The 24,611-nt window shown below is 30.1% G+C and overlaps 2 protein-coding genes across 3 annotated transcripts; both read right to left on the reverse strand.

The window, feature by feature from the left end:
* Window positions 1–3,130: 3,130 nt before the first annotated feature.
* On the reverse strand, window positions 3,131–4,218 carry LOC114391980 (ethylene-responsive transcription factor ERF017-like). Its single transcript, XM_028353003.1, has one exon. It carries the CDS (start codon window positions 4,117–4,119, stop codon window positions 3,349–3,351), a length of 771 nt encoding a protein of 256 aa, XP_028208804.1. The 5' UTR covers window positions 4,120–4,218; the 3' UTR covers window positions 3,131–3,348.
* Window positions 4,219–19,531: 15,313 nt separating this feature from the next.
* Window positions 19,532–23,579, reverse strand: LOC114393300. 2 transcript variants are annotated; one of them, XM_028354586.1, is made up of 3 exons: window positions 22,514–23,579; window positions 19,978–20,169; window positions 19,532–19,889 (listed from the first exon to the last, which is right to left on the reverse strand). In XM_028354586.1, exons 1-3 carry the CDS (start codon window positions 22,640–22,642, stop codon window positions 19,809–19,811), a joined length of 402 nt encoding a protein of 133 aa, XP_028210387.1. In that variant the 5' UTR covers window positions 22,643–23,579; the 3' UTR covers window positions 19,532–19,808. The 2 variants fall into 2 exon arrangements, with proteins under 2 accessions (XP_028210387.1, XP_028210385.1); XM_028354584.1 differs by lacking the exon at window positions 22,514–23,579 and adding an exon at window positions 20,245–21,323.
* Between the last annotated feature and the right edge of the window lie 1,032 nt (window positions 23,580–24,611).

Consider the following 24,611-nt stretch of genomic DNA (forward strand, 5'->3'; position numbering starts at 1 on the left):
AATACCGATAATGATGATGATGTCAGTGATAACGATGGTTGTAATGACAATAGTGTTAGTGATGATAGTGATAATAATAAGGATGGTGGGGTGATGGTAGTAATGTTGGTGGTGACAAAAGTGATGACAGTGTGGTGGCGATGTTAGGGTCGTGTTTAAGAATTTTGGGGCCTAAGACAACTTTTTAGTAAAAAATTAATATAATATAAATCATTAAATCTTATATTAATCTTCTAATTTTTTAGCTACAATATTATTTACCAAAGTTTTATAATCAAGCTATTTGACAATTTCTATCGGTACAAAGTATATATTAGAATAAAATAATAAAGAATTTAAATAAAACAATTTTACAAAGTAAATAAAATGATAGAATCTTGAAACAAAAAGAATTGCATGTTAATTGATATTATCTAGTTTCTACTCCAATAACTTAATTTGGCATCAATTATCCACTTTCAGAAATCACTTCAAGTCTTCAAAAGAATGCAAGCAATAAAAGAAAAAGAGAAAAATAAATTATAAAACTGAAAAAGAAAGTATATATGGATAAAAAAAATTAAAAAAACAATTCTATATACAATTTTTAAAATATCCTATCCGTTATATTTAAGAATCAAACAGATAAAATTTCTTCATACTTTGCGTTGCAACTTTTTTTATAGGCATGTTGAAATAAATAAATCTCACTTTTGATTTTCTTAATTTAGGTAATAGCCATGTATCCGTTGACAAGTGACTTGAATGTGATTCCTCCCTAGTAGTCCAAGCGTTCTATAAATCAGATTTGGTCATGTGGAAATTGCAAAATCGCTCGATTAATTGTTTACAATCTCTAAACAATTTCTACTTTAAAGTTTTTCATATATATAGAGGGAAATCAATGTGCAAATTCTTTAGCTAACTTTGTTGTATCTAACATGAGCTCTTTTTGGTTGGATGATGTTCCCGTATTTTGCTCCGCTCATTTTGCCTGTAATTTTAAAGGGCTTCCTCAGTATAGGTTGGCCTTACAGCAGCATGGTATTAGTATAGTTCCTCCATGTGGTTTTTTGTTTCATCTGTTTTGGATATATAAATTTTGGTGGAGTGGGGGCATAGGATAAGATGTGAGCAAGGTGCCAACTGATGTTTTTCATAGCCCTGATGCTTTTCCTTCCCCTTTTTTCAAAATAAAAATAAAAATGTATCCGTTGACATTCAAATTTGAAGCAAACAATTCATAGTCATTAATATGATATCTAAAATCAATATAATAATTAGTAATAGTAATCATACATTGATAAGTTAAGGTTATAGCCAATTATAATTAGTTATTAATCATAATAGAAATCTACCTATTAATCTACCCATCAAAATAACAATCTGTCATTTTGCAATCATAATTCAAGTTATATAGATTATAATATTTTTTATAGTGAATATTGGAAAAAGTTGGGACCTAAGGCTGTTGCCTTCCTGGCCTTACAGCATACACGACCCTAGATGGTTAGTTGCAAGGATGTTGGTGGTAGTTGTGATATTGTTGATAGTAATGATGGTGATGATAACGATAATAATGACGACAATGATATTAATAGTGTTGGTGATAATAATAATGTCAAGAGTGATGATGTTATCGGTGATGACGATGATCACAGTGATATTGGTGGTGGCATCAAGTGGTAGTGATTGCGATAACATTGTGGTGACAATAAAAGAAGTGATAATAGTGATTATGATAATGACGGTAACGGTCGAAATGACATTAATGGTGGTGATAGCATAGCGGTGCTAGTAGTCATTGTAGTGCCAACTAGGTATGACGGCAACAAATGTTATTATCAAATATGAGAAATGTTTTTTTAAATTAAAAATTAAATTCACAATTTTTTTTATTTTGAAAATAAGTATAAAAATGTTCTAAAAATAATTTAAAAATCATTTCAACTTTAGTTTTGCCAAACATATTTTATTTTAAAAATTATATTTAAAACCCAAAAACTAAAAACTCACTCTCATCTTAAATAGACCTTAAGCCTTCTATTTTTCTATTTCACCGTAGGAACTCCAGTATTATATAACAATGTTTTTTTAAGGGATTATCAATGTTTTATATCTAGCACTAATTATAATAGAGAAAACCATAGTAATTAATCAAAGAATCCTAAATATACAAATTTATAGTCAATCTTTTTCTTTCTTTCTTACACACTTAATACATAACTTAAAAGGTCCACGTAATTTTTTTACTAAAACAAATTAAAGTTTAATAATGATGTACTAATATGTAAAATAATTATACATTATTATCTCATCACAATTTATTATTGATATGATTTTTAAAATAAATTTATAAAAATTAATAAATTTATCATACATAATAAATTATAATTAATTCACAGTATAAAACTACAGAAGATAGACAATGTTTTATGGGTATTCTTTAAGTAACGGAAAACATGTGTATTTTCGGTTTCTTAATTTATACACCTGCTGCATATTATAAGAAAACCATGATAAATATGCAATTTGTTAAGTTTATTAAATTCAGTCTTATGTGATCACTAAATTGAGTTTATTGTTAGATAGGGTTTTCCAAATCATGCTATCGCGATAATTGTAGAAAAAACTAGATGAATGGACAAAACTTTTCTTTAAATTTATACAACTATTGTGTTTAGCAAGCATCAACAATATGCATAAGAAAACTTAAATTATAAAAGATATCTCAGAATAAATTTATAAAAGAATATATTATTTTGTCTGAGATTTATAGATAATATGATTGACAATTATTCAGATGATATTAAACTACGTACAATGGTGCAGATTTTATCTCAAAAAGAGACTACAAGAGAAAAATTGTCAGTGGGGGTAGCTGCTATATAAAGAGAGAGCAGTAAATAAAAACAAAGTAAATAATATCAATCTTTGATAAAAAAAATAAAATGAACGATCATTGTTTTTTTTCTACCAATGATTGAAATTATTTATTGTAATTATATATATTTTAAAGTGAATAACTTACTTTTAAGTTCCTCAAAAAAAAAAAAAAAACTTTTAAGAAACTGAATCCGACATAGCTAGCTAGTGCAAATAAATTTAACAGAAAAGAAAAGAAAGATGGCAATAAAAACCGGGCCACTTTCTATATTATTTAATTATATATGGCATGGTACGTGTATGTTTTTTATTTTTTATTTTTATGGTCACATAAACTCTAGTCATAGCCTAACTATTATAATTGAGAAACAGCCATGTATAAATGGCTACAAAAAAAACATAATAGAGAGGCTTGGTTGCTAGTAATTATTAATTACTGGTTGAAACTAATGCAAAGTAGAGGGAAGCTAGCTTGCAGGTGAATCAAAAGTTCCAACTCCAAAGCAAGGAATGGTTAGAAAAAGCATCATGATCATCATCACCTTCAATTTCATCATCTCCATGATAAAGTAGTGGAGCTTGAGTCATGGGACACAAAAATTCACTCGGGTGCATCTTGTCTAGCCCCACATAGAGGCCAAAATCCGAGCCATTCAAGTCATCCAACATGTTCAAAAATGTCCAATCCATGGTGTCCCAATCCCCTTTTAATTGGTCCACTTGCACATTGTTATTATGAGTCTCACCATCATAAATACTAGGGAAGTTGCTCATCTCCATTATTGTATTGCCGGATTTAGACTCATCACTTTGTGACTCCTCTAACGAGCGTTCTTGTTCTTGTTTTTGGAAAGCACACTCCTCCTCCTCCAAAGGGTGGTCGTCGTTGTTCGCGAACTTCACGGCTACCTCTTGAATTTCTTGGTGGGATAGAGGTTGCGGCTGTTTGTCACGTGACAATACCATGTTGGTTTCCAAGTGTCGAGGCGTGTCAGGGAAATTGAATGTCGCGCTTTGACCACGTAGGCAATAAAGCGCGGCATCAAATGCCCTGGCAGCCTTCACTTGGGTGTCATACGACCCCAACCATATGCGCTCGCGGCTGTTGGGAAGCCGAATTTCGGACACCCATTTGCCCCATTTTCTCTTCCTCACCCCTTTGAACATCTTACAGCTATCAATGTTGTTGTTAGAGGAAAATGAATCATTGTTACAAGAAGAAGAATCAACACTAGCCATGGCTGATTTCACCATGTCTAGCTATATATGGTGGTTGGTTATGGTGTATTTATATAAGGGTTTGTGTATGTGGCTTTATTTCTAAGATTGTTGTGATGATTATTTTTTATGGAAATTGACGGCGGAAGGGTATTATATAGTGAGGAAGAGGGAGAAGGTTTTCAAGGATTTTGGAGCTCTAAACGTGTTCTTCAAAAGAGCGTAAAATGAGTGTAGGTACGTGGCCAAATGATAGGCTTCAGTCAAGTATGGGACTGACTTAGTTGGGCCACATCTTTATTGTACGAACCAAAAAGAGCACGAGCACGTGGGAAAATTCAGGTCCTGAAATTGATAAAATATTGTAAAAGATAATACTTCCATATATAGGAAGGGAAGTAAGACATTGTCACGGTCAAATATGTTAAATATTTTTTAGTGGAAAATTTTTATTTATCATTCAATTCATCTTATCTTTATTGTTATACTATATATTTTTCATACTAAATTATTTCTCACTCAAGTCTTTCTCTCTCCACTTTCTCTATTGTTATTTCTAGCGTCCAAAATAAAAAATCTCTTGGAATCATAGATCTCATCGTTGTTCTTGAAAAATAAATTTATCTTCATAGTCTAAAACTAAATTTTAACAAAATTCAATTATATAACAAGATCCCATAACTTCTACAACCACCACAATATTGTGAGATGGAGAAGCAACACCCAAAACAAGAGGGAACATCATATTAAACAAATAAACCATCAATCTCAACAAGAATAATATTGTTTGTACCCATAACTGAAGTCATTGGAATGAGAAACATGTCTCGAGTTCACAACAGTGTCGCCGATATGAGCTCATATATGTCTCAAGGTTACAACAACATCGATATAAGCTCTTATACATTTCGAGTTTATAACGATGACGGAGGATCAGATTCGAGATTTTATTTTAAAATTAGGATTTTTTTTAAATAATTTTTGCATGTCCATTTTCTTTTACATCTCTTTATATATGTTTTCTTTTTTTTTTCTTTATTTTTTTTTTTACATTTCTCACTTTCTTTTATTTTTACCTTTTTGCCGCTCTTTTAATTTTGTCCATTTCACAACTCAAGGGACAAAAGAAAAACCTTTCCCAAAAAGAAAAAGAGACAGATTAATAAGAGTTTCATTATTTAAAAAAAAACTTTATTTGTGACATTATAGACAATTATCTCTAGTTTTTGTCACTTTGTTTTTCATCTTTTCACATATAGGTACTTCTAGTATAATCAAAAGTCAAGCATTATAAAAGTAGCACGTGATAAGAATTACAAAATAAAAATGCAGAGTGAACAAAGAATTAAGATTTAAAAAATAAGTTATAAGAAATTAGCATGCACCGTGTCAACCCTTTCAATGTTGGTGGACCATGGTTTCGTTCCACACTAGGGTTGGGAGAGTCACTCACTCACTATTGAATTGGCACATGTGTCTTGGACTGATTGGGGCAGAAAGCTTCTTGATTGGAAGGGAATGTGATGGGTCCCTTGCTAACGTCACCGATATCGTGATGCATGCCCCACTTTAAGCATATGCCAATTATCTACAATCACTGTCTCTTCAAAAACGGCCACACACATGCACATTTAGTACAGTATAGCTGCTATATGCTAGCACGAAATCTAGAACAGACCAAAACCAAATCATAACTTAATTTCATGATCATGGTTGAAAACAAAGGATTAATAAAGTTCTCTGCACGAGGAAACGTGTGAGGTAAAGAAACAAAATGTTTTTATCATTACTTTAAAATAAAAAAAATTTGTAGGTCTTAAAGATAGAAATATCTCTCAATCACTGTCATTATTGGTGTTACATCTTATTAATTTAAAAGAATTTTACATAAAAAAGAATCAAACATAATTTTTTTTATTAAATTAATCGTTTTTCCACACGAAGGATGCAAGGTTTTACAGTACTGAATTATCTCGTGAGTTAAATGCATTATGTTTATAAAATATTAACAATAGATGTGCTTTTTTATTTTATTTACATATTTTCTCACTTTAAATAAGTTAAATTTATATCTAGAGAGTGATCGTAAAAAATATAAAGCGATGATATTCATTAACGATCTAGGGAAAAATGTTAATGAATGGTAGTAATAAATAGTTAATACAATGAAAACGATAATTGGCATGCATATATATTTTGACCTATTCTAACATTTTATTTACATTGTGTATCTTGTTATTATTCCAATATGTTGGTCGGTTCAGGAGCATTAGGAAACAGCAGTATATGTAGTTCTTCGTAAGTAATTGGACCAAAATTTACACTAATGTGATCTTGAAATCGATACTGTCTTTACACTTACAGCTATGCATTTTCACAAGTTTGACGAACTCCTAATATTTCAAAAACTAATTTCTTAACCCAAAACCCTTGCTTACTTTCTCTGCGGTCATTTATGTTATAAATAAATGAATAAATAGTTATTAAACATTAATAAAGTTAATTTATTTAGTTAATTATAACATATGACATCAAACTAATTAAGCATTTAGCACATCCATCTGGAATGCAAACTCGAATTTGAAAGATACAGTACAAACCCAAAAAGAATTTGCAATCAAGATATAAGAAAAAGATAAGAAGATTTAAAATGAAAAGAAAGAATGTTAAAAAAAAAAGAGAAATGAAATTTGAAATTAAAACCAAATCTAATTGTTTTCCACTAACTTCATTCCAAAACTAATTGTTAAGAAAAAATACAAATGCACAAAACATATAACATGACAAGATATAACTTAAGACACAATAAACTATAAGAGGAAAGACTAGTATAATAGTACATTTCCGTTTTAGTAGAATGCACAAACCAACATCATAACTTAGGTCAATATATATCTCATATGGATTAATTCGTGAGTACACACTAAGTGCATAAAATTGTTCCTTTGGGCAAACAAATTTCCTTAACCTATCGCATTTTTCTGTAATTCCATTCGTTCTTAACTTTTAACCCAAACATTAAGATAATACCCTTTGAGTGGATAATCACATTCAAAGATTAAAATCATTCCTCAAACTATACAAAATTTCTATGAATCAATACAAGTGATCCCACTTTAGTAATAATGACTAATAGTAATCCATGAAAATTCTTGCATAAAAATGAGTTTTCTCTTATCCAAAACCAGTACCTAATAAAACATGCAAATACATCATTAAAGAATATCATTAGTGGTCATACATCAATATTTAATTGCATTCTTATCATCTTTTGATAAGTCACTAATCTTATTTGTTAGATTTCAAGAAAATTAGTGATTATAATAAAAAGTAACTCTAAAAGAATTATCTTTGATGTAAGTTGATTCCTCTTTATGTATACACACATATAAGTTTAGATAATTTTGTTTGAGTGAATTAAAATCACTATGAATGACAAAGACTATTATAAATGATAAAACTTTTCCTTAAAGTATTTAACACAATTGTATATCTAAGACTCAAATCAAAGATCTTTGGTTAAACTGAAATAATTTCACATTAATTAACCTATGTGTTTAATGGTTTTATATATATATATATATATATATATATATATATATATATATATATATATATATATATATATATATATATATATATATATATATATATATCGTATCAATTAAAACCCATGTGATAATTAAACCTCCAGCAGAAGGTGAATTAGTGTAAGGAGGGAAGTAGCACATACCCATTATATTCAATAAAACTCACGGTAACCAATCAACGATTAACAACAACCATTTAAATAAAATCTATTGAAATTAAATATAACAATAGAAATTTAAATTAATTGCAGTTGTTATTAAGGGTACTCACTTTTAAGAAAAAAAATATTTATTTTATTATGTATTAAGATTTTAATTTATATATAATATAGATTACGCATTTTATAAAGCTCATACGATTATTTTTTAGACTTATCAAATAAATTAAGTATGATTTTTTTAATGTTTTTACAGGCTATTTTAATAACTTCGTGAAGTTTATCAAACAATGTTTTTTAGTTCACTTCAATAAGTTCTATGTTCAAATGTATAACATAATATCTTATGTGATAAGATATTATTAAATATTTAGTTAAATTGTTTAGTAAAAAAATCATTTAGTTAAATTGTTTATCCAAACAATTTATTTAGGTTGTTCATTTTTTTTTATCGGCAGGTTGTTGTTCATAATATGTTCTTGATTTTCATAATTTTTCAAAGTTGTACGTAAATTGCCAATGCTTTAAAATCTAAGATAAAGATATGTACTGATTAAATAATTAACCCTTTACGTCATATATGATTCATATGTTCATTGCTAATTAAGAGATAGGTTTTATATCCTACAATTTGTTGCTAAGTGGAAGATAGGCTTTATCCTGGTAGGGTTAGTCTTAAACAGTTAAACTAGAATTTGTAGAATGGTAAATCAATATACCATCTAATTTAGGCAAAATGACTTTGTTAATAACTTAAGCAATATGACATTTTAATTCTGCAAAATAACAATAACTAAATCCTTTAGTTACTAGATTAGATGCTAAAGAAAGGGATTTTTCTTTTCCTTTTTTTTTTTTTTCATTCGTGGCTTTATCCCCTGACTAGCTACTAGACTTGTGGTTCCACATGTATATCCCTATCATTCTGTCTTAATCATTCAAAAATTCATTTGACCATGTACACTTGAAGTAAAATTATCCTTTCGATCTAGCCGCTTTTGCTATAGTGTTCTCATTCTTTAGGCATTGAATATTTGCCAGATTCATGTTTAACTAATTTTTCTATAGACCATATATAATTAAATTCCAAACCGAGAAATCCCAAATTTCTATATATAGACTAGGACAAAACAGTATTCATCTCCATATCTTAATGAGACCCACATATCTCAATGAGTAATCGCAGAGAGGTCAACAACCCCAAAAACAAGGTCTTCAGTGGTCCAATACCAAACTAACTCACGTAGACTTCAATCCTAATTAATGATTGTTTGTCATTTTACAATTTTCTTAAATTTTTAATTATTAAATAAAAAATATTAATTTTTAAATATCAAGTTATATCAGTCTAATTTGATTTTTTTGGTATATATATATATATATATATATATATGTGTGTGTGTGTTATCTTAACAACATTCACTGACATCAACTTTTGTTTTAATGTATTTTTAATAAATCATTTAAGAATATGGAAAAAGATATATTCTTATTGATTCTACAATGCGTTCTAGACCATGGTACACTGGCACTGCATGTAAGTTGCATGTAACATATTAGTATAGTAAATTACAAAGGTCAAACCAATGATCATTCGATTCTTTATTCTTTCCTCTTGGTATCATTTTACCAACGTTTAAGAGCATGGTTAGAGACTCAAAGTGATACATATATATGTTATAAAAATATAAATTTATTTGTTTTATTTAATCGTTAAATAATTAGATATTAAATTTATATAATCAAATAATAGCTTAAAATTTTTTCCAAGTTACTTTTATTTGTGTATATAAAAGAAAAGAATTATAAATAAATATGCAATAAATCTGCTTCAGGTTCAACTAATTATTAAGCGATGGGACGTGATAGAAACGTTATATGAAGTTGAGATAAGTTATAATACACATGGACGGAGAGATGAAGCCAATAATAGAGAGCCAACACAGTGACCCAACTGCGTTTTTTGTGGAAAACAATGCTTTTAATTTCCTGTATAATTAGCATAATTAACAAGCACATCTAACAAAGAATTTTTACACATTAGTTAATGTTTAAAGAAGAGTTTATTTATTTAGATGTTTTGGTATGATAATGTATATATTTTTTTTAATTTTTATTGAAAGATTAATTTTCTGAGATATTGAGATTTATCATAATGACTGATTTTTTTAAATGTGAATTTAAGAATTGAATTATTACATATTTAAGAGAAGTGGATATCTAGCTATTCATCATACTTTACCATACTAATAGATATATGTAATAATGTGGAAGTGTAATACTTTAATTTAATAGGTTTCTTAATTTGATATTTTATAATGAGACAGCACAATTCCTCATTAGAATATAAAAAGACTTTTAACAAATATTTTTTACATTTTTAATTAATTGTGTGTAGATGCAGCATTAGATGATATAAAAAGTTTATACATACATAAATAGAACTTGAAATCAATCTAGAGAGTAACTTAATTTCTGTATTGGTTCTGAATTAACCTGATTTAAACTCGGCTTTGTTGGTTAATTGTGACCACAAATATGTAAGATTTTTTCTTCAACAAGCATTGCAACGACAAATCCTTCCTGAATTACAATAACAATAGAGAACCAACATTGAATACAGAATAAAATAGAACCACTTAAAGACCTAACATAAAAACTACGTTTCATTATTGTGTACAGTGCATCTCGTAGACCAAAATACTAGTGCAATTTTCCTATTTCAATCACTAAACTTAAAACAAAGATAAAATGAGAGATAGTGTATCTAAGAATATTGGTGATGATGAGACACCCATGAGGAGGTTTTTCTATCAAATGAGAATTCGTAATTTTTGTAATATTAATAATTGAATTAAATATTAGTAAGATCATTTCTATTGGTAATGCCAACATTTCAAAAGAAATATATATTAAAATAAAAATTAGAAAATGTTTAACCAAAATTATTTAATTTTTTATTTTGCACTTAATATTTACTTTTTAAGATAATTAAAATATGTAATAAAATATACTAAATAATAGTATAATAAGATTTTCTATTGTGATATGACAAGAAAATAAAAATCTTTAAAAATTATGTTACCCATTTATTTCCTGCTACGATGCAAAACTAGCTGAACAGGGACTTTACAAAAAATTAAGATTTTTTGGTGGGAAGAGAAAGAGATTTTAAAGAATTCATGTAATAATAATAAGAGAGAAGAGTTGTTGTTTAAAAAAAAATCATAATTGATCGGTTAGTAAATGTTTGCATGCATACATACATATGTTGTGAATGGGAGTGGGGGGAAGGAAGACATTGTTAAAACTTACGTGCACATGCTAACAAACGTGCCAAGTACATTAGTTAAGAAATTAAGAGTAATTCTTTTTAGTGAAAGAGGTAAAATTGTGCTCCTCATGATTTTTTTTGCCATCCTCATTTACAAATTAAAAAATTTCTCCTTTGATAATATTTTAAAAAAATTAATTTTATATTATATGTAATAAATATAATAATTCTTACTATATAAATATATGGCTTAAATACTTTTTTTGATCTTGTAGTTTAGTATTTTTTTTTCTTTTCTCTTGACCCTATATTTTTTTCTTGATTTTAATTCTTTGCGAAACGTATTTGTTTTATTTTTTATTCTTAAAACATTTTAGATAATATTATTTTATTATTTAAAATACTATTTGAAACTCCTTTAAGGATAAAAAAATATAATAGACACATTTTACAATAATTAAAACGGAAAAAAAATTATAGGGGCAAATAAAATATATTTAAGCCTAAATATATTACATTTTATTTTATGAACTAGTTTTAAAAAAATTGATTTAAATTAAGAATGTGTGCATTAGTAAATACTCATGAGATTTGTTAAGATGCATACTCCCTATTTTTTTTATAGTATGAGTAGTAAGATATAACTAGGGAATGTCATATATATATATATATATATATATATATATGGAACTTAACAAATTATTTTTAAAAACACTAAAATGTCATGTATTTTGAAAAAAATTTGAGAGTTAACTATAAGAAATTTTAACTAATTTTATTTTATGATATTATACCTAAAATATTGGAATATCCTTTTCTTATTTTATATTTAAAATATTAAATAATTTTTGTTTGTTGTAATAAATAATGTTATTTTTAATCTTTATAATTTTTATATCGGAAAAAAGACTACTATATTCTCTCTTACCGAGTCTCCTCACGTAATTTTAACCCATTATCTTTTGAGCCATTGATACACATACCACTCCATAGTACCTTGAGACACCTTACAAAACATTTTATTTGTTTTCCTTTATTGAACAATAAAATAATTTACACTGTCACATCAATTGGTGTTCAAGGATTTTTTTTTGGAAAAATAACTAAATTTATCTTTAAAAATGTGAGAAACGGATAAATTAATTTTTGAAAAATAAAAATAAAAATTTAATTTTTGAATGTATAAAAAATGTGATAAATTAATCATGTAGATAATATAATGATGAATTGATCCTTTAATTTTATAATTTAATGTCAAATTAATTATCAAAAAATATGATTTATCATTAAATTGATCATTAAATATTATAACTTATAGACAAAATAGCCTTACAAATTTATCAAGTGGAACTAATTGGTCACGTTTGTTTGCGCATTTAAGAATTAAATTTACATTTTTTATCTTTCAAAAATCAATTTATCGCCATATCATTATTTTAAAAATAAATTTGATTATTTACCCTTTTATTTTGTAAGGGTATTTGTCAATCTTTTTCTTTATTTTTTTTCCTTGCTTTCACCATCAGCCTCCTTTTTTCAATCACGGCCAAGCCCCGTCCAAATCCATCACAACACGTGCACTACTTCAATTCAAACCTTACCGACCTTCACTTCACCAACACAGATTAGGTTTGCGTTGCGGCTAGGAAGCAACCCATTAAATTAATTATTAGTGATTATAACCATATATGATGGAGCATTTAATTTCTAGAAACATATATATATATATATATATATATATATATATATATATATATATATATATATATATATATATATATATATATATATATATATATATATATATATATCATCTGCTACTAATAACTCAACAAATTAAAACACAATCCAAACCACACAGGAAACAACCTTAAAGAAATCCCTATGTGTCTCAGGTCAGCAAAATAGACCACCATCGAAAACGACCCAAAATCCATTATGACAGCAACAGGGTTGTCGGAGTGCCACCGTCCACAGCATTTCGACCATACAACGAAAACCCCAAACGAATATACATAATCTTTTCTTTTCTTTTTCTTTCTCTAGGTATAGGTATAGGTGTGTTTTGATACTGATGCTATGAATTGTATGATAATTTTTTTTATATATATAGATGACAATTTTGTTCTACCCGGATAGAGTGACAAAATTATTTTTCAAAATATTTAATGTAATTATATATCAAATTCAATCTTTAGACTTCTCATTAAGTTGAAAAAATCACAGGCTAGTTGATACATACGTGTTTGGTGGTAGAATATGCTTAATTGGAGTATATGTTTGAGTAAAATTCTTTATAAAAAAATAAAAATAAAAATGGGCCATCATCTCCTAAACCTGAACCACAGCATGCATGCACCATTAATGACGGATATATCACTAAAGATTCCCGTGTTCAAGAGGGTATCATAGTTTATATAGTTAGTTCATTACATTCGGCACTGCATGGATTTATTCCTTATGAAGGGTCGAGCTAGGATTAGAAAATAACTTAAAATTCTAGACTGGGTAGCTGTTCTGTTACTTAATTAGTTCGAAAAAGTTTCAGAAAGAAGCAGCTGTAAACTAACATTGTGACTGTGTTTCTCATTTAATTAGTAGATGAAAAAAAAGAGAAAAACATGTTGCTTCCTTGGTATATGCCGGTTAGAATAATGATTGCTGTTACACCTTTCTGTGTGCCGTGTGAGATACGAGTAGGAAAGAGAGATAAAACAATTAAAAAAAATAAAAATATAATAAATAATGTAATAAGTAATGGAGAAAAAGGAAAAAATAAATGTAAAAAATATGTAGAGAAAAAAAATACGACAATATTAAAATTATATCAATTGCAAAGTATAAAATACTATTGCATTAGAGATAAATTAAATGTGAATGATTTTAGATTTTTTTAATACTTGAATTTTCAGAGGAAGTGTTCCAAAAGTATGTTTGAGATCGGTTTTAGGTCATCATTGATTATCCTTCAAAAATATCTTTTGAGAGTAAATTTTTGTCAGAAAATTCAATTTTGAAAAGTAAAACTTGAGATACTTTTATAAATTTAGCTTGCAAACATACTATAAATTATCAAAATGAAAATGCGTTAGCATATACCGGAGGAGATAGAGTGGTGCCAATGTATCGTATGGTTAAGAACATTCTTATATGTTTGGATTTTTTTTACTTTTTATTTTATAAAATTGTATATTATTGTTTTGGGTATGAGCTGATGTACAAGTATGTTTAAAAGTGCATTTTCAGAATTTTTTTTATAAGAATTGGAATCAAGTATGAGGAGGTTTACATTGATTTATGTGGACTGCTTAACTAATTAAATTAAACTTCTTAATTTATTGAAATGATGTTTACAAAGATGTTTCATTTGATTTAAATGAGGATTTGATGAAAATGTAAATATTATTTGGATTGATGGCTCCTGTTATGGCCAGGAAAATTTTAGTTGTACTAAAAAATAAAGAAATATTAAAGGAATATATATATATATATAAAAGTAACTCTCATCCTTATCATTCATTTTCTTAAGATCTAATCATTTAATTGAAATTTGATCCATGATTCAATTTAATTAGAAAGTATTTTCATTTTGATTGGACAAATTATTAATAGTTTTAAACCATCATTTAATTTATAATCTCCATCAATCTATATGACACATACTTAAGTGCTTTTAATTATTTTTCTTAAATATAAAACTTTAATATGCATTACATAGAAATTGATTAACTAGGACCATAAATATGTAATGATACAAGACCACTTAATAATATCTCGTTCAATAGCGACCTAATTAATTCTCAAGATTTTAAAGAAGATGCACACTAAGTACATACATAATGTATTGCATATGCAAATGATGATCCAAATTAGATCCTGGACCTCCTTGAAGGTCTCATGGTGTTATTAAATAGTTGGGGACAACATAGGGCTTTCTATGTCTGTTACACTTTTATTACCCGCTTTAAATGGATTCCTTATGAGCAGTGGTTTCTGTTAGCCACGCACACCCAACCATGTCTTCAACGCTACAATAAAAATCTCGCCTCTCTTTGGTTAATACCCTTTCCATTGGCTAATTTCTTCTACAAGAAAAAAATAGAAGAAAACTAATTGCACTCTCAAACAAGAAAGTAAATGTAATTCGCTTATAATTTTGTAACCGAAGTGTTCTTTTCTTTTCTTTTTCTTTTTTTAATTTGGTTGGTGTGAGAAATTTTCTAGACCATGAAGAGTTGTATTTTTTTTAATTGGATGAATATGAAACTCTTATGTATCCTCACTCACAGGCTTAATTCTCTTTCTTTGAATGAGACCACGATCCTTGACAGAACCATTAGGGACTAGTTCATACGTTTTGAGGGTTGAAGCAGTTCCAGGAAAGACTTGCATGGCATACATATAATACAGTATAATTTTCGCTCTAAGCAAGATTGGGGTTACATGATTAAAGACCTACATGTATAGCGTGTTTTGTTACATGTTGTGACTGTGATTTTCTACATTTGATCCGACGCTAATAATAATATAACTTCTACGTTTGAAATATGATTTGTCCCTTTCTGACGGGTTTCCAAACACACATCTAGCGTGCATAACTTATGTTCAAATAAAGATAACAATATGTGGTAGATTATATCATTTGTTGGATTGAAGCACATTTTCATATATATGCTTCTTTCGTATCAAAGTTTTGCACAATTTTAGGCTGGTGAGTGTCATTCTAAAGGTTAAGAAGTCTACCCAATTCTTGATAAATCATGAGTTTAGAGTTTTAGATGTTTCTAGAGTCTCTAAGTTCAAGCAAATAGGACACTTAGGGCTCACCTGTGTGCAATTTTAGATTATAATAGCAATTTTCAAAAGTACTACTTATTACTTAATTATGTATGCAATTGAACTATTATTGGCACCTAGGCCTTGCTTCTGAAACACCAACAAGAACCTAAGGAGAATGACAAGAATCTCCATTACTGTTATAAGTAATCTTGTATTCTATTTTTTTACCTATAGTATGATGAAGGGATATAGGCTTCAATATTTCTGTTTAAGCAAGTTGAGTCTGTTCAGAAGACAGAACTTGGACCTTCTGATGCAAATAGTACAATATTGAAGACAAAAGCAGGAACACTCCATAATACCCTTTCCCTGTTCTTCTCTCAACAATGTCTGTGTGTGCCCTTCTAGTTGGTGTCTCTGTTTTTTCCTTGTAAGAATTTTTGGTACCATTATTTTAGCTAAAAAAAATCACAGAAATGGCTTCTACATTTTTCAGAAGATTCCTTAAGTTTAGTTTCTTGCATGTTTTTGGTATTATTCTCTAATCAAAACTAGACTTTATCTTAACAATCAGCATAATGAAAATTAATTCTAATTATGATTGATAAGGTTTTTCCTAAACCAAAAGTACTGCCAAGTTTTTGTCTTTCCTAAACGGGTAAAAAACAAATCGCAAATAAGAGCTGTCATTACTGTTATATTAAAAGTGAAGGAAAAGAAAGACTTGATTCCTAAGGGGGGGGGTGGGGGGGGGGGGGGGGGGGGGGGATGATGTTTGACGCTACACTGGATTGTATTTATAAGGAGAAACAATCAATTCTATCAGCAACATAATTGATTGTTCTAGACAAGCTAAATTTATCTTTGTAAGTTGATGGTTATTATGCCAATAATGCTTATGTTAAATGAACTTAATTACTAGCCAATTATTTTAAACGGGATCAGAAAAGAAAATGGAAATGGAAACAGAAGCTTTCCTAAGCTTATTTTTTTCCCATTTACTTGGACAGACTTATAGAATCCTTTCGCAGCTATGCTGAATATGTAGAAATACAGAAAAAATAAAATAAAACCAATACCAAAGCCGGGTTTAGTTATTAATGACCCATTTAGTTTACTTATACATAAATTAATAAAAGTTTTCATATATTACTTTCTCCAAAAATTAATGTTGAATTTATGCATAAATTAATTTTAATTTATGGAGAAGTCTTTTTCATTTTTTCTTCTTATGTTCTTGGCTAAAACAATTTGCATCTTCCTATTTTTTTCAAATTTTTATTTTTAATTATTTCATTTTTTAATTGAGACATTTCGTCCTCCACTTTTAAAATATTTATAATTTTAATTTCTACTTGACAATTTAAAAAATGTTACTTAATAGTAGTTACATATCTATTTGAACTGGGATTGCGATTGTGATAAGTAAAAGCATTATAAAATGTTATGTTATTAGAATTACTTTAGGTAGATTATGAAGATATATTATTATAACATTTTATTGTTTTTATTTTAATCTTTAATTCACCAAATACGAGTTTGGGATTAATTAATGAGATGGTATTGGAAAACTTATGTATACATAGACATGACAAGAAAACTCATACCTATGAGTATCTGACCAAATCCGTCTCGATCTAACGGGTAATACCCGAGTTGATCGGGTATGGGTTCAGGTTTTCTCCTATAATCAAAATTTGGGTTAGGTACGGGTATGAGATTACTACATCCGTCCCGAACCCGGACTCGTCCCACCACTTAAAATTTTTAAATTTTTTACATAATTTAATCAAAAGGCTTAGAATTTTTATTACTAGTTAATTTTATTTTTGAGTTTTTACATAATTTAATATTCTTTTCTTAACATTTTTGTAGACATATATGCTATAATAAATTTATTGATATACAAGTAGTTAAAAATAAATGTTTAACAATCAATTTATTTTTTCCAAAATCAAATTTTTAATATTTTCTTTACAAAAAAAATTATTTTTCTAATTTGAATCGGGTACGGGACGGAGTCGGGGATAGCCGATACGCGATGGGTACGAGGATTGGATAATAAATTTTAACTCGTCGAGTATCGAATACGGGTATGAGGACATGTTAAAAAGTCGGGATCGGGAATTGGAGAGATAATACCCGTCGCTGCCCCGCCCCATTGCCATATCTATATATACATGCATGAAGATTGATTCCCCCTAAATTAAAGATAGTGTAGTTATGACTTGAAGCAAAAATCAAGGGGTGTTGCTAGGTGCACCCAGCATTATTGCTGGTGCACCCAACACCCATAGCGAAAAGACGAAAATACCCCGTGAGCATTTAAAGCGAATACTGTGCACCCAACTGACGTTGTTTGATCCGCGTGTGTTGTAATGTGATCCGCAGATGTTATAATTGATCTGCAGCTGATCCGCAAGTACGTTACGGATCAACTTGATCCGCGAGAAGCTTTTATCTTCCTTTTTTTTCATTTTAGAAGACAATTTTATTTTTGAATACGAATAACATAAAATTAGCACAAATTTAAACGTGAAATGATTCCAAACATAAAATAACATTACATTAACTTAAACAATACATTCACTTCAACAAAATGGAAAGGAATTAGCATCAAATACTACAACTAAGGCATGCTAATTTTGCGACAAGGACTCATTATCTTCCCTTTCTATTACATGCTTACTAAAAATAGCTAAAATTTCTATTGGCCCGATTTTTTTCCAGTAGTTTGATTGCACTAATACCTTCAGCACGTCATCGTTGGTTTTAAGTTCAATAATTTCGAATTCGATAATGTTATCTGAATACTCGTAGTGACTTGGTTGTCAAAAAAATAATCGCCTTACCGTTTGTGTTTGATGAATACCATAAGGGGGAATCCCTTAAGGCGCAACTTGTTTGATCAAATCCTTCAGTTCATCCATGGTACATCCGGAAGGAATGTCAAACTTTTTACAATTTTTTCCTATGAACGAGTAACCAACAAACTCATTTTGGCGTGACATGTTTCACCTCCCATTGTAATAAAGTAGGGCATTATGAATAGGGGTCATAGCGGCTTCAAATAAGTTTAGTATATCATCTGGTGTTCTACCAATGGTGCATAATAACTCAATCAGATCAACACATGAAAATTGATTATTACACAGCAACATTGTGTTAACATCATCATCATTTTTGAGTTGCATACATTGAAAGCGAAGATGATTACTTGTATCTGTGAATGGCTGCCGGTAGTAAATTTCATCCAAATATTGTTCGTTGGTTAGCTGAAGGGTACTGTGTATTTTGGTTTTTAACGTTTGAAAATCATAAACATTAGGTACTCGAAAAGGTACTGGAGTGGAGGTTTGAAAATAAACACCATTGTCGTCATGAATAATGGAACCATTTGGAAAAATAAAAGCTAATGTGGAGTTCACAATTGTCTGACTGCTTGTTTCTCCCAAGAATGCCATACTTTTTTCAAAGAGTTGAGTTAGGAATAAATGTTTGATTTTTTACCGTTTTGGCTGTGTGATATATATAGATGAGTTTCAGTACTATTGATTCAATTTTTTAGAATAAATACATACGCGCGCACATGATTTTTGTATGTGTTGTCAACCACACCAATGACGTGACATGTTAACACACTTGCATTTCTCAACGTGTAGTCAAGTCTTATAGTGTCCTGTCATGTTTTATGTTAACACGCTTGCATTTCCTAATGTATTGTCAACTTAGACAACGACTTATCATACATGCATACTTTATTTTAGTTGCAACAATGATTTTTTTTCGAATAAGCAACAAATTTTTATGTTAACATAACAAATAAACAGAGGTACATTTTCAATCATCATTTAAGTCAACATAGTCTCTTTTGTACGACATCAAGCTTCTATAATGTTGCATTCTACTAATATATGGAGTTGGCTACTGCTTCGCCTGAGTATGACAACTGGTGGACCATAACAATGATATCGACGGTAAAGGACAACAATCTTTTAAATTAATCTGTCGTACATGCAAAAATAAATAAGCATCAACTCAATCGTACACAACTGATTTCATAAATATAAAAAAATTTATATCTACAATGTACCTGAATAAAATGATTGTCATTGACGTGACCGATACAAATTATGCGATGCACCGAAGGATCTCCCGGTGGTTGACTTCTAAGAGGAAAGAACATCATGTTTTGTTGGGGAGACAAGGATACAAGGATTACATTATACCTTGATGCAATTATATATCCCATGTCGGTTATATCCATCCACTTATCCATAGTGACCTGAATGAAACAAATATAGACGTCAAAGTTTATTTTAATGTTAAGTCTTAAAAATCAAAAACACAAATTAAATACCGTGGTTAACCCATCAACATGTAGTGACATCCTTAAATTCTCAAATCTGTCTGTGCCACCAAAGAGCTTGATATAGTCTTCTGCGAATTTGGCAAGTTCTATAAGCAGATGGGTGTAGACCAATGACCAAGGGTCTTGACCCATACCTAATAAACTGGCAACCGCCCGATATCCACAATTTTCATCAGCACCGACATCAACAATATTATCAATGAAGTCGTGGATAAATGGCTGAAATTGATCCAACATAGGCATCATCCTTCTTGGATTGGGTTGGTCAGAAGATGATGAACTACGCCTCACTGACGAATTGCTATTTTGTAGAGAATGAAATGCATCTACATACTCCTAATAAGATGGATCACGCTTTGTTGACCTTGGGTTTCTTTTCATCGGTTTTTTCGATGCACCTTTTGTGTTAACCTTTGCTGGAGGAGGACACATTGAATTCTGATTAGGGTATACAATTCCCCGAAGCTTTGTCTTCAGAGTAAACTTACCACAAACATCAAGTTCATCAAATCTTTTGGATATTGTTTCGATTTCTTCCTTGATGCTCACCTCGGGCTCAGATATCCCTTGATCTGAAAAATTGAGTCTCCTCCAGAACATATGGATTGAATCCAACAGGATGCAACCAACAACATATTTGAATAGATCACAAGCACAAGGAAGACCGTGCGTCGTTCTCATCACACAACCACAACTGGAAGGATTGTTGCCAGCATAGTGAACACTCTCAAATTCAGCAGCAATCTGATTTAAAGCATACCTTGAAACCATTCCAAGAAGACTCTTGTATAAGGTTTTTCTGAATACATGTCCAATGACATGTGTACTTGTTTCAAATGATGCTCTAATTTCCGTGTGCTGTAGCGTCACCATGTTGTTCATGGCATCCCAAACACTGCATAAGTTTCCAAGGCTATTTTGTAACACTCTTTTTAAAGCCCAGTGAGAAGATTCAACCCTACATTTCAAATACACAAATAACAATAAACATATACAACAATAAAAATCTATCAATTCATCAACGTTAATCGAAATAAGTAAACAATTTTATACCTGTTTGTTGTTGTATTCCCTAAGTGCATCACCTTATTCGTCCACGCAGTAACAAAATTTTTCTTGTGTGGGATTATCCATGTATCCTTCACATAATCAACAAACATTGGCCAAGATGAACAAACCATTTCAAACCTCTTCAGGTACTCATCAAACTGCTGCTCCAAAGGACGATCAACAAGAGTTCCCTAGGCATTCATGACATATTCCCAAACATTTCTTTGACCAATTAACGATTTTCATTTGCCCTTCACGTTCTTGTTTATGTGAAAGGTACACAACAAATTTGTACACTTAGGAAATATAGTTTGCACTGCATTCATCAATGCTAGGTCTCTGTTAGTGACAATAACTACAGGGAGGACATCACGTCTTAAAAATAGACATCGAAAGCATTCTAAAGCCCAAACCACATTATTTAGACGTTCACCCTTCAGATATGCAAAATCAGCAGAGAATGTCATCCTAGTTGGTGTCACCTCAACAAAATCAAGCAGTGAGAGTCTGTACTTGTTTGTTTTGTAGGTACTGTCTATCAAAAACACCAAATTATATGCGTTTACTAACTTCACTGCATCAGGGTGACACCAAAAGATATCACGAACCACGTCCTCGTCCTTGAATCTGTGCCAATGAATATACTGATCCCGTTCAAGAAGCTTAATTAGGTGTTGCATTTTAGTATCACTTTCTCTTATGGAAAAACAATATGCACTTTTTGCATTGTATATTAGTTTGATGGTCGTACAACTATTGACATTGTGCTCCTTTAGAGTCAGCAGAATGTTTTTTGGTTTGACCATCATGTGGATGTCCAACTAATGAGTTGGTCAATTCATGATTATGAATCCCACAAATCAACTTCATCGTCCAGCCTTGTCCTCCAACCATTGGCTTGCAACGAAGCTTGAAGGGATACCCACATTTCCTAGTCCTAGTGTCTCTTCTAACGAATTCTTTCTTCCTACACCAATACTCGTCACTCCTTTCACACCCAATTAACACAAATGAAGTCCTTCCTCTACTACTTGTGTTTGTGTCAGACCTTACAATCACCACCACAAATCCATTTTCATAAGCAACAGATCGAGCCCATCGTAGAACATCCTCTCGGTTGTCAAACACCACAAACCAATCCACATAATTTCAGCTTCCTATGACATATTCATTTTATTAAATCACTCACAGTCATGAACATTATTACCTGAGAAGTATTGAACGCATCTGAACAATCAACATGTGGTTCATTCACACCACATTCTTCTTCATTTTCATAATCCATATCCACTTCTTCAGGCATTATACCTTCATACATCCACTGATCCTCGTCCATCTTAACAATAAATCAAAAATTTAAACACAAACATAGAAAAACCCTATTCAAATAAAAATACACAAATAACATAGTAAAAAGCCAAAACCCTATTTCATTCTACACATATAAACAATTCAAATACAAAATGACAATACAAACTAAGTAATAAATTAAAAACAAAATTAAACTTTACAATTTCGAAAAACAGAGTCTCTTATGGATCAAGTTGATCTGTGATTCATTGCTGCAGATCAAGTTGATTCGTAAACTTCTTACAGATCAACCTGATCCGCCCGATTTGTTGTACACCATAACAGAATGCACCCAACACTGCGTACCTCGTATGCCACCGTCGACCATCGCAACGCCTTCACCTTCACCTTCACGGAACCTAACCGTTCACCGAACCAAACTGATCGCAACGAAACAAAAGAACTACGGGGAAGAAGCACTGTGCATTGAGGAGAGAAAACAACGAAAGAATGCGCAAATGAAGCATTGTGCCATTTAAAAAAGCTTGGTGCCTGGTGCAAAACACTGTTCATGGCGACACTGTTCATCGACAAGACGAAATGCAGGAGCAGCAGAGGAAGGGGTACTTTAGCCATTTAGAAAATTTGCTGGGTGCACCAGCAATAATGCTGGGTGCACCTAGCAAGTCCCAGATTGTATACCTCCCGTCACCGAGTCAATGCAGTCTGACTGAAACAAGTATTTGCTAGTCATTTACTCATTTTAATCTTATTAAAAACAAATGTTCCAATTACTCATGTCAAGATTGATACACATTTATTTGTGAAGAGGAAAGGAAATGGGGAAAATTAATCTTTTATATAAAAATGTTATTGCTATACATTTATTGTGTGCCTGTTGGTTGCATCCTGTAGCAAGCTGTGATTGTGCTACAATGGGCACAAACAGAATCCTTTAATGAAGTAAACATGTATATTCTACATTTCTATCGGTAAAATATTTGCAACGAAAAATCAGAGAGGTGATAGGTGATGATCAAGTGGTTGTGGTTTCAAGTTCCCGTTGTAAATTAGAATTCAGATAGATTTCATGAGTTTATTTATCACCGCCATGTTGTCTTCGCCAAAACTCATAAGGTTCTAACTCAACAGTGAATAAATTCAAGGAGACAAGAAAGGAAATGAGAGCAAAAGATGCAGAGGGGCTCAGAGCTGCCATCGAAGAAGAGAACGGAGAGCGCTCGTACGGGAAACCCGTGGATGTGGAAAAGTGTGAGTGTGAGTTGAAGAAAAATGAAAGAGGAAAAAATTTCTTACCATGGATGTTGCGCGCGAAGCAACGACAGTTATCACGGGAACCAAGAACGAGAAGGGAATGTGTTACGTTGAGGGGGTATGAGATCTAAAACTAAAAGGCTTCATTAGGTCTTAGAGCTGTAGGAGGTAGTTGCGAAAATCCAAACGAGTTGTTTTAGATCAATTTACAAATAATAGCAAAATGTTTTCATCAAGTTATTTTAAAAAGTTTATTGAAATAAGTTAAAAATCATATATGAATAAATAAACTATAATTATTTTCGTAAAATCTCTTAAAATAAGTGTATGTGAAAATAATTTACTATGCTATCATCCATACATAAAAGAAGATTTTATACAATAAGAAAATATTATGTAATAATCAAATATTTATTCAACATTAATTAAATGTCATTGATGTATTTTAATTAGTTAATTAAAATTAGTTCAAATTCAAAATAATAAAATAATAAATGTTATAATTTATTTATTATTCCATTAAACTAAATTTTTATCAAATCAATCAATCCATTTAAATATTAAAATAAGAATACATCCAATTACATTACCTTAATCAATAATTATGTTTTCAATTCATTATGTTGTAAGTAATCATTTTAATTGGTGACAACTGTTTTATTAATAATAATAATAATAATAATAATAATAATAATAATAAATGTGAGATTAATTTATAAATTATTTACTATTTTTTAAAA

Source organism: Glycine soja, chromosome 17 (genome assembly GCF_004193775.1).
Source record: "Glycine soja cultivar W05 chromosome 17, ASM419377v2, whole genome shotgun sequence".
Lineage (NCBI taxonomy): Eukaryota > Viridiplantae > Streptophyta > Magnoliopsida > Fabales > Fabaceae > Glycine > Glycine soja.

Coding starts and splice junctions, on each gene's coding strand:
- LOC114393300 (XM_028354584.1), bottom strand. CDS start 20,502: ATGATGCCTATGTTGGATCAATTTCAGCCATTTATCCACGACTTCATT. Junction 20,170..20,244: donor ATGTTGATGGGTTAACCACG/GTATTTAATTTG, acceptor TGTTTCATTCAG/GTCACTATGGATAAGTGGAT. Junction 19,890..19,977: donor ATGACAATCATTTTATTCAG/GTACATTGTAGA, acceptor CATGTACGACAG/ATTAATTTAAAAGATTGTTG.
- LOC114391980 (XM_028353003.1), bottom strand. CDS start 4,119: ATGGTGAAATCAGCCATGGCTAGTGTTGATTCTTCTTCTTGTAACAAT.